General features: G+C 37.9%; 1 gene segment (V, D, J or C); it reads right to left on the bottom strand.

The window, feature by feature from the left end:
- LOC128013754 (Ig kappa chain V region Mem5-like) overlaps positions 1 to 11845 on the bottom strand; it is a 120918-nt gene extending 109073 nt beyond the window's left edge. The window contains 1 exon segment of the V gene segment in view: positions 11699 to 11845. Within this exon segment, the coding sequence occupies positions 11699 to 11747 (49 nt within the window).
- Positions 11846 to 12326: the final 481 nt, after the last annotated feature.

Raw genomic sequence — 12326 nt, 5'->3', positions numbered from 1 at the left:
TTGGGTCCAAGGGCCACAGGCAGTTTGTGAGACGACCCCCAAACTCTGAATTCAAGCCACAGTACACAGTGAAGACAGTGAAGCATGGAGGTGCAAGCATCATGATATGGGCATGTTTCTCCTACTATGGTGTTGGGCCTATTTATCGCATACCAGGGATCATGGATCAGTTTGCATATGTTAAAATACTTGAAGAGGTCATGTTGCCCTATGCTGAAGAGGACATGCGCTTGAAATGGTTGTTTCAACAAGACAATGACCCAAAACACACTAGTAAACGGGCAAAGTCTTGGTTCCAAACCAACAAAATTAATGTTATGGAGTGGCCAGCCCAATCTCCAGACCTTAATCCAATTGAGAACTTGTGGGGTGATATCAAAAATGCTGTTTCTGAAGCAAAACCAAGAAATGTGAATGAATTGTGGAATGTTGTTAAAGAATCATGGAGTGGAATGACAGCTGAGAGGTGCCACAAGTTGGTTGACTCCATGCCACACAGATGTCAAGCAGTTTTAAAAAACTGTGGTCATACAACTAAATATTAGTTTAGTGATTCACAGGATTGCTAAATCCCAGAAAAAAAAAAAATGTTTGTACAAAATAGTTTTGAGTTTGTACAGTCAAAGGTAGACACTGCTATTTTTTTGAACACACCCCTTTCAACTAATTGCCCAATTGCACAGCCTTAAGAGCGTGCATATCATGAATGCTGGGTCTTGTTTGTTTTCTGACAATCTACTGAACCTACTGGTAACTTGTTTGCCACGTAGCAATAAAAAATATACTAAAAACCTTGATTATTCTGGTTAGTCACATTGTACTGCTATTATTTTGAACAATACTGTATAACAATGAAACAATAGTGGGTTTAAATTAACATCAAAATTTAACTTCAAATGTTAAAATATGTTTTTAATGTAACCTTGTACCTTTAAATACTTGTCAGTTGTTACGACCGCTAGGGGTCAGGCGCAACAGGAAAAGGAAGAGAGTCTCACTACCAGAGAGATGACGAGTAATATGAATTTTATTGACCATAAAGGGTTAGCATCAGGGGCAGACAAGGCCAAAATAACAAACAAAACAATATTCTTTTTAGAAACTAAATGACCTTTAACAAAAGAAAGAAAAATGAAAAGACAGTTTAACTTACCCAACTCCCTTACACATAAACAAAGTGAAAAATAAATACAAATAAATAGGCGTAAAACTCCCTACATCCCTTAATATGGTAACAATTACAAGAATGCTTACACATTTAAAAAGTATCAGGTTGACAAGTTAGAATCGGAATCCAAAGACGTAGTCAATCAGGCAATAGTCAGATATAGGAGAAAATCAGAAGTAGGATTACATTCAAAAAACACTTACTCAGTTTCACTAAACACTACTAATCTCTCTGGCACGACACTCTTACTCAATTAAATAATGGCGAAACAAACAAAGCTGAAGAGAAACACAATTAAACGGTACGACCGCAAAACACAAAGGCATAAAGCACAAAGTCAGGAAGGCTGAAAGGCAACCATGGTGTGTCAGAGGCGGTCCTTATATCCAGGGCAGGTGCAGAGCTGGTCCAATCACAGTCTTAAACAGATTAACAGAGGTAACGCCCATCTGAAACACAAGGTTTTCTACATACAGAGAGAGAAAGAGAGCAAGACACACCCACACACAAGGACAATTGATACAAACACACAAAATATCTCAGAATCCTAACACAGTTCAATAATAATTTATGCAATTTTATATTATTTATTTGAAATAATTTTAAAAAGCAGTTTCATGTATGTTGTTGTTTTAACTGGTCAACATTGATTTGAGATTTAGGAAGTAATCAATGCAATATTTTTAGAGGGAATAACTAGTTATCTAATTACTGTACACTTTTGAAGATGCAATTAGTAGCCCAATTACTTGCCCAACACTAGGGATAGGTGGTGGTTATTGTAAAAACTGTTGTCCAGCTAAATGTTGATGAACCATGTTAAAAGCAAGCTGAAATGTTTCTTGCCCTCTGTCTTAAGTTATCGTCTGATAATTGATAATAATAGAGACCAGGAAAACCTGTTGTGTCTTATGGCTATAATTGCATAATGCAAACAACTTTTGACTATGTGCTTACAAGGTTTGGCCACTTTACCCCACTGACATGTATTCCTAATTTTTCATGTCATATTTTGCAGTTAATAGGATGGACAATCTCAAACCTGTCAAACAACATATTCTCTGGGAAAAGAAGGCTGAGATGCTCCAGTCTCGGGTGAATGAGCTGGAGGAGGAAAATGACTTCCTCAAGAGGCAGCTTGAAGAGAAGTCTGCACAAGAACAAAGTTTGTACAGGTAGACCAGGTGGCTCTCCAGAACCTCAATGGCTTTAGATTGAATAATGCTACAGAATAACTGTATATTTCAGCTGTCTTTGACAATATTGTTGCTGGCCTTTCAGTATTATTTTTTACCTGCTTTAGGTTTTGGCATAACTGTTATATTTAGCGCATGCATATATTTAGGTGGACAATGTATAGGATCTCTAAAGCAGATAACCCTCAAGGTGGAATTAAAAATATAGACAAAGAGTTATGTGTGAAAACAGTTTAAACCGTTAGAACTAAATGCTGCTGACTTATGTGCACCTGTTAAATTGCAACTAAAAAAGATTTCCTACAGAAGCTACATACTTTTTCCATTATAGGTATCTACAAAGTGTTTTATTTTGCTAGGGTTTTGAAAATGAAATAGTCTCTTATTTGGGTGACGACATTTAGGAGCTTTAGCTGTTAAGTCATTTGTAAGGACTGAACTGACTTTGCTGCCTTGCCATAGCATATTGGCTTTCGATTTACAGCAGAAGTGGCTCTGACAACAAATACTCAAATAGTTACAGTAAAGTTCTACAGAAAGCAGCTTGATTATACAGTGGGTGTAGTTTTACATTATAAGTTTATATTACAGGTATGGACTTGGAGATAATGGACACTGGAGGTGGGGAGCCACAGGCCATGACTTTGGACTCCAGCACTGACACTACCACTGATTCCAGCACTGACTCCAGCTCTAGCTCTATCTCTGACTCTTCAGATGAAGAAAAGAAGAAAAAGAAGCGTAAAAAGAAGAATGGCAAGAAGAAAAGCAAAAAAAGAAAGAAGGACAACAAAATGCTGAAGAGGTCAAACGGAAAAGGAGAGCGAGGTATGGACACAATTTAGTTGGGCATGAAGTATTTAGGTGATTATTTTTTATTTTAGTGCTTTATACTTGATTTGTTGCATAGTGCACACTATCCCACAACCCAATCATCATTACTCTTGTTGTCTCTTTTTTTTTAATGACATGAAATCAACATGTCAAAAGCTTAACTGTTTTGTTACAGCCAGTGTCCCAGAATTCTCAATGAATATCAGTGATGATCTGGGGCCGGTTCCATAAACATAGCCATTACGTTAAAACAGTGTCTTAAGTTCTAGTATGACCCACTAGTAGTTAGTCATGGGCGGTCAGTCTTACTTTCCTAATCGAATAAGGCCAATCTACGTTTTTTAAGTAACTGATTTTAAAAAGCTATGAACAGCCTAAAAGAAACAAATTTGATGTCTAACTTGTAAGACTAGTCTTAGAGGTTTATGCAACCGGCCCCTGTATCTAACTTGTATTTTTACTAGGGCCGGGACTCGATTAAAAAAAATAAATCTAATTAATTAGAGGCTTTGTAATTAATTAATTGAAATGAATAGCATTTTAATTGCATATAAATATTTGACCTGAGAACAGTGATAAGTAATTTTTTTTCACATGGATCTTTGGACTGCATTTATATTTGCTGGATCTTTAGTAACCGTTATACCATTGAATAATGACTGAATAAGCTTAAACAACAAAATATTGTTTATTTTTGTTCAACCAAGTCCAGCAGACCAGTGCAATTTTTGCCATTAAGTGTAGCAATAGCATATTTAGAAATATAGTAGCCTACATTTCAGAAATTTAGGTAATGTTAGCCTATAGGTAGGTATACCTTCTGTAAACTGTTTTTTTTTTTTTTTTTTTAAGTAAAACACAATACTTTCAAGTACATTCAGAACATTGGAAACCCTGACTATTCCATCCACAGGGCCAACCAAAGCGGTCTCGTCAGCTTCTGCGGTGCTCCAGTATAATCTGTCCGCCGAAACTCATCCAGTGAGAAACGTTCCGCGGTCCAAAAGTAAGTGTTATTAATCAGAATTAGAGACACGCATCCAAACTTTAATTGAGGACAGTAAGAATGTTAGGGCTCTAGATATGGCTATGGATGCGTCTAGCTCAGGGACTCCTGTACATTGTCCGGTTCCAGCAGAGCCCCTGCAGCAGGGCAACTGGGTGACGGTGAGGCAGCGTAGTTGTGGGTCAAAACACCGCTCTTCTGTTCCGATCAAAACATTAAACAGGTTCTCCCCACTCAGTGATGCACCCACTGAGAAACCTGATGAAAGTGCTCTAGTTATTGGTGATTCTATTGTACGGAACGTGAATATAGAGACACCAGCCTCCATAGTCAAATGTTTACCAGGAGCCAGAGCGCCTGACATCTTGGCAAATTTAAAAGTGCTGGCTAATGCTAAGCGTAAATACAGTAAGATTGTTATTCATGCCGGCGCTAATGATGTTCGACTTCGCCAGTCGGAGATCACTAAAAATAACTTTAAAGAGGTGTGTGAACTTGCAAGCACGATGTCAGACACTGTAATATGCTCTGGTCCCCTGCCTGCTTACCGTGGTGACGAGATGCATAGCAGATTGTCATCACTCAATGGCTGGATGTCTAAGTGGTGCCCACAGAATAACATAGGTTTCATAGACAATTGGACGAGCTTTTGGGGCAGACCTGACCTGTTTAAAAGAGATGGTCCTCATCCCTCCTGGGGTGGTGCTGCTCTTCTGTCTAGAAATATGGCAAATAGTCTTAGTGTTTATACTTGACTAACTGGGGCCCAGGTCAGGAAGCAGACAGACTGGCTAAACCGACCGTCTGCTAGCTGCCTCCCGTCACAGAGGTCAGTTAATTCTCAGCACATAGAGACTCTTTCACCTAGATATCACACTATAGAGACTGTGTCTGTTCCCCGAACTAGAAAATACAAAAAACGTCCAAACCAAGTTAAGGTTAACAATTTAATTGAGGTTCAACAAATAAAAAACGAAAAAGATTGGCTTATTGAATATCAGATCCATTTCTACGAAAACACTTTTTGTAAATAATATGATAACTGATCATAATATAGATGTGCTCTGTTTGACAGAAACTTGGCTAAAACCTGATGATTACATTATTTTAAATGAGTCCACCCCCCAAGATTATTGTTATAAACACGAGCCGCGTGCAAAGGCAAAGGGGGAGGTGTTGCTTCAATTTATAACAACGTTTTCAGGATTTCTCAGAGGGCAGGCTTCAAGTATAACTCGTTTGAAGTAATGGTGCTTCATATAACATTATCCAGAAAAACCAATGTTAATGATAAATCCCCTGTTATGTTTGTACTGGCTACTGTATACAGGCCACCAGGGCACCATACAGACTTTATTAAAGAGTTTGGTGATTTTACATCCGAGTTAGTTCTGGCTGCAGATAAAGTCTTAATACTTGGTGATTTTAATATCCATGTCGATAATGAAAAAGATGCATTGGGATCAGCATTTATAGACATTCTGAACTCTATTGGTGTTAGACAACATGTTTCAGGACCTACTCATTGTCGAAATCATACTCTAGATTTAATACTGTCTCATGGAATTGATGTTGATAGTGTTGAAATTATTCAGCCAAGTGATGATATCTCAGATCATTATTTAGTTCTGTGTAAATTTCATATAGCCAAAATTGTAAATTCTACTTCTTGTTACAAGTATCGAAGAACCATCACTTCTACCACAAAAGACTGCTTTTTAAGTTATCTCCCTGATGTATCTGAATTCCTTAGCATATCCAAAACCTATGAACAACTTGATGATGTAACAGAAACTATGGACTCTCTCTTTTCTAGCACTTTAAATACAGTTGCTCCTTTACGCTTAACGAAGGTTAAGGAAAACAGTTTGACACCATGGTATAATGAGCATACTTGCACCCTAAAGAGAGCAGCCCGAAAAATGGAGCGCAGCTGGAGGAAAACAAAACTAGAGGTATTTCGTATTGCTTGGCGGGAAAGTAGCATATCCTATAGAAAAGCATTAAAAACTGCTAGATCTGATTACTTTTCTTCTCTTTTAGAAGAAAACAAACATAACCCCAGGTATTTATTCAATACAGTGGCTAAATTAACGAAAAATAAAGCCTCAACAAGTGTTGACATTTCCCAACACCACAACAGTAATGACTTTATGAACTACTTTACTTCTAAAATCGATACTATTAGAGATAAAATTGCAACCATTCAGCCGTCAGCTACCGTATCACATCAGACAGTGCACTATAGACCCCCTGAGGAACAGTTCCACTCATTCTCTACTATAGGAGAGGAAGAATTGTATAAACTTGTTAAATCATCTAAACCAACAACATGTATGTTAGACCCTATACCATCTAAGCTCTTAAAAGAGGTGCTTCCAGAAGTCATAGGTCCTCTTCTGACTATTATTAATTCCTCATTGTCATTAGGATATGTCCCCAAAACCTTCAAACTGGCTGTTATTAAGCCTCTCATAAAAAAGCCACAACTTGACCCCAGAGAACTTGTTAATTATAGACCAATCTCGAATCTCCCTTTTCTGTCCAAGATACTAGAAAAGGTGGTATCCTCACAATTATATTCCTTCTTAGAGAATAATGGTATATGTGAGGATTTCCAGTCAGGATTTAGACCGTATCATAGTACTGAGACTGCTCTCCTTAGAGTTACAAATGATCTGCTCTTATCATCTGATCGTGGGTGTATCTCTCTATTAGTTTTATTGGATCTTAGTGCTGCGTTTGACACAATTGACCACAACATTCTTTTGCATAGACTTGAACACTTTGTTGGCATCAGTGGAAGTGCATTAGCATGGTTTAAATCGTACTTATATGACCGCCATCAGTTCGTAGCAGTGAATGAAGATGTATCATATCGATCACAAGTGCAGTATGGAGTACCTCAAGGCTCAGTACTAGGGCCGCTACTCTTCACGCTTTATATGTTACCCTTGGGAGATATCATCAGGAAACATGGTGTTAGCTTTCACTGTTATGCTGATGATACGCAGCTCTATATTTCCTCGCAGCCCGGTGAAACACACCAATTTGAAAAACTAATGGAATGCATAGTCGATATAAAAAATTGGATGACGAGTAATTTCTTACTGCTAAATTCAGAAAAAACAGAGGTGTTAATCATAGGGCCTAAAAACTCTGCTTGTAATAACCTAGAACACTGTCTAAGACTTGATGGTTGCTCTGTCAATTCTTCGTCATCAGTTAGGAACCTAGGTGTGCTACTTGATCGCAATCTTTCCTTAGAAAGCCACGTTTCTAGCATTTGTAAAACTGCATTTTTCCATCTCAAAAATATATCTAAATTACGGCCAATGCTCTCAATGTCAAATGCAGAAATGTTAATCCATGCATTTATGACTTCAAGGTTAGACTATTGTAATGCTTTATTGGGTGGTTGTTCTGCACGCTTGGTAAACAAACTACAGCTAGTCCAAAATGCAGCAGCAAGAGTTCTTACTAGAACCAGGAAGTATGACCATATTAGCCCGGTCCTGTCCACACTGCACTGGCTCCCTATCAAACATCGTATAGATTTTAAAATATTGCTTATTACTTATAAAGCCCTGAATGGTTTAGCACCTCAGTATTTGAATGAGCTCCTTTTACATTATACTCCTCTACGTCCGCTACGTTCTCAAAACTCAGGCAAATTGATAATACCTAGAATATCAAAATCAACTGCGGGTGGCAGATCCTTTTCCTATTTGGCGCCTAAACTCTGGAATAACCTACCTAACATTGTTCGGGAGGCAGACACACTCTTGCAGTTTAAATCTAGATTAAAGACCCATCTCTTTAACCTGGCATACACATAACATACTAATATGCTTTTAATATCCAAATCCGTTAAAGGATTTTTAGGCTGCATTAATTAGGTAAACTGGAACCGGAAAAACTTCACATAACACCGTACTTTCTACATCATTAGAAGAATGGCATCTACGCTAATATTTGTCTGTTTCTCTCTTGTTCCGAGGTCACCGTGGCCACGAGATCCAGTCTGTATCCAGATCAGAGGGTCACTGCAGTCACCCGGATCCAGTACGTATCCAGACCAGATGGTGGATCAGCACCTAGAAAGGACCTCTACTGCCCTGAAAGACAGCGGAGACCAGGACAACTAGAGCCCCAGATACAGATCCCCTGTAAAGACCTTGTCTCAGAGGACCACCAGGACAAGACTACAGGAAACAGATGATTCTTCTGCACAATCTGACTTTGCTGCAGCCTGGAATTGAACTACTGGTTTTCGTCTGGTCAGAGGAGAACTGACCCCCCAACTGAGCCTGGTTTCTCCCAAGGTTTTTTTCTCCATTCTGTCACCGATGGAGTTTCGGTTCCTTGCCGCTGTCGCCTCTGGCTTGCTTAGTTGGGGTCACTTCATCTACAGCGATATCATTGACTTGATTGCAAATAAATGCACAGACACTATTTAAACTGAACAGACATGACATAACTGAATTCAATGATGAACTGCCTTTAACTATCATTTTGCATTATTGAGACACTGTTTTCCAAATGAATGTTGTTCAGTGCTTTGACGCAATGTATTTTGTTTAAAGCACTATATAAATAAAGGTGATTGATTGATTGAAAATGCGTTAAAAAATGTACGCGTTATTTTTTGTGTAATTAATTAATCTTAATTAACGCGTTAAAGTCCCGGCCCTATTTTTTACTATATCTTTCTTACAAAGATTAACGAATGAAGTAAATAAAGACACAACATGTGCTTACTTATTATGGTAATCAATAATTCAATATAAAGAATGTTCTCAACAGTATTTACCTCAGTGTTTTTATAGCAATACTCATCAAATAGTCTTTAGTGGCACACTGCCCTCACACTACTGACTATTAAATGTTCTAAATCAAAGAATAAGCCACACACCTTTATCCAAGTTGTAGCCTCCCTTTTAAGAGAAAACATGTGGGTAACACTGGCTCATCCTGCGAAGAAACCGCACAAGACACAACACAACAGTCCTTGGTGATTTATTCACATTATTGTTTTTTTTTACTTTTCTTTTTTTTCAGTTGCCTCAATCGCAGATGTGGTGAAAAGATATCAGCGTGTCCTCAAACTTGTGCAAAGAGGCTTCAGGATGACCGCAGCTTTCAAGAAAGCTTGTGTTTCTAGAAATGCTGTGAAAGACACCGCAGCAATTGCAGAGATTTACATGGTAGACAAAAGTGTCCTAGAACAGTTCAAGGGTAAATACACACTTTTGCAACTAGCACAACTCTGTCAGAAAAAAATTGTTGGTGAACTGGCAGAAAAGATAATTGAAATGAAAAACAACAAACAGCTCATCCCCTTTTCTGTCAAGAAACACTGAATGAGTTAAGTAGGTTGTTAACTAATGCAACTTTGTTTGTTTTTGTTTTTGTGGTTGTACTCTTTATAACTTGAGCACCAAGCTAGACTAACTAGGGCAGTGCAGCATTTTTTTTTTCAAGTATTGAGAGTGTTTTCTCGTTTTGCTCAATATATAACGTTTGTCACATAATCTGATGGTTCAGATGTGATCCTGATACCCTAGTACATAATGGGTTGTATTATTTGGAGTGTTTTTGTATTTAATAAAGGTGCACTTTTTTCTCTGATGTGCTGCCTATGGTGTTTGTTCTACTTCAGTCAGGTATGCAAAACATGTTTTAAATGGTAATTATGTTGCATACAATGAATGGAAACCTGTATGCAATCTGTTGATAGGTTATAGACTTTCTACTGATATCAACTGTTTTTCACTTTAATTAGATAGTCCTAAAATATATCTACTGACGCTTAGTGAAGAATGTCTATTAATAGTCTACTGATCATAAACAATATATTTGTTGACAAACAACAGATAAGCAACTAATCTTCAGTTGACTATTAACAGATTATCAACAAATGGTAAATACAGAAATGTGATGCATTTTACACCCCTTGGGTAGGATATACAGTATCATATACTGACATGACAGTTGACTTTCAACTGACAGATTGATTTTGAGTTGTTGATAGACAGCTTAGAAGATGGTGACTCAATCTACAGAAAGTTAGTTGACAATTGGCTAATAACCTATTGCAAAAATAACATTGAAAGTCAACAGGCACTTTTTGTAAAATCTGTAGATTAACACTTGAAATGTACCTTATAGTCTATAGGCAGTTAGTTGAACGTATGTTACTTGTCTGTTGAAACAATGTTGTTGAATGTCAACTGATGCACTGTTGACAAGCTACTGAATGGCTACTAATAAGTAGTAGAGTCTCAACGAACGGACTATCAAAATAAAGTGTTACCTTAACTAGATGTTAGGGCTGTACAAAAAAACTAATGAGATTTTCATGTGCATCTTGTCAGTAAAAATGCTCCTGTGACTATAAATACATCTACAGCACGTGTGTTCTAGTCCAATCGCGTTACCAGGAGGGCCGCGTGCTCTAAGCTGGTGTCAAATCACAACACAGGAACCGCTGGCCCAATCAGAACACGTTACGTATTTTTGAAGGAGGGACTTTATAGAACAAGGAAGTCATCAGCCCGTTTTTGTGACAATGAAAACAGTGGTATACAGGTGAATTGTGTGAAAAATAATGTTTTTCTACACGCGAAACATGCATAAAAAAAAAAAAAAACATAAATGCCCCCCAGGCTGTGTGTCCTGGGGCTGGGTCTGTCTGACAGTTATTAAAACTCTCCATTTCATTCTTCTCAATCAATCCTCTTGAATGATTACTGTCATTATCCTGTTGAAATTTCCATTTAGGTTTCAGTAAACAGCTCAACCTTTGACTTTTTTGTCCAGAGCACATTGTTCCAGACATTTAGTCCTCAAGCAGATCAGACTAGAGCAGATGAATCTGATATTTAAATGTTCATGTAGGTAAATAAATACAGTTCATATTAATGTCTGTATGCCATAATCTCTGGAAAATGTGTTACTTGAAGTCATTGTGTTGTTTGTGATCCTCTCATCAGCAGCTGCAGTGTCTCTCAGCTGTATCAGTGCAGTCACTGTGACTCTGACTGACGGAGGTTTTTGTACGACTCTTTATCACTGTGTGAACACACCACTACCAGAACAGTGGTAACTCTGACAGTAATAATCTCCTGTATCTTCAGTCTGGACTCCACTGATGGTCAGAGAGAAATCACTGTTAGATCCACTGCCACTGAATCTAGAAGGAGTTCCAGTGTAACGGTTTGATGTCTGATATATGAGGAGTTTAGGAGCTTCTCCAGGTTTCTGTAAGTACCAGTGTAAGTAACTACTACCACACACACTACTGCTGGTTTTACAGTTTATTCTGACTTCTTGTCCTTGAGCTGCTGTTATTAATGATGGACTCTGAGTTACAGTGTACTGTCCTCTACACTCTGAAAGAAAGAACAAGAATAATATTTAGACAAATGTGACGATGATGTACATTTCAAATATTAAAGAATTAATAATAATTAACAATTTCATCACACAAACCTTGAGCAAACAGTGTGAGAGTCCAGATGAGGATGATGATGTTGTTCATTGTTGTTGTTGTGTCTTGTGTGATGATGAAGATTGTGTTCTGTTCTGCTCTCAGTCATGAAGTGTTAAACTCACAGCTCTATAAACACTCTCAGAGCTCCAGGGGTGTGTCTGTGTGACCCCCCCCCCCCCCCCCCCCCGCCCCCCCATGTCTGTAGTAAATGTCTAACTGCATCTGGCAGTGTCGGATCCTGCTCTCGCTCAGATATTGTGTGTGCGCTCAAACATTGTCCTCACATCACTGAAGACCAGAAGATTATTATTTTTTATTTTTTTAATTCAGGTGAAGAGAAGACTTTTCTCAATAAATGGAAGCAAGCTGATTATAGTCAGTCTTCTCTAGTAATTTATTTAGTTATTTAGTACTTATTTTAGTTAAGTGCTTAAAGTGTTAATATCCATTTATTACATTATTTTATTTAGTGCATTTGTATTTTGTAGTTTTTGTATATATAGTCATACAATAAAAGCAGATCAACCAGGTTCCAGAAATAATCACTGAGGGGAGGCTCATGATGTGTCCGTCTCTGTTTCAAAGAAGTATTTTCTCGTCCTGCTTGAGACTCAAATGCAGGAGAAC

This window comes from Carassius gibelio, chromosome B25 (assembly GCF_023724105.1).
Source record: "Carassius gibelio isolate Cgi1373 ecotype wild population from Czech Republic chromosome B25, carGib1.2-hapl.c, whole genome shotgun sequence".
NCBI classification, from domain to species: domain Eukaryota; kingdom Metazoa; phylum Chordata; class Actinopteri; order Cypriniformes; family Cyprinidae; genus Carassius; species Carassius gibelio.
The sequence above is the reverse complement of the archived record's forward strand: the minus strand, read 5'-3'. Positions and strand labels throughout refer to the sequence as shown.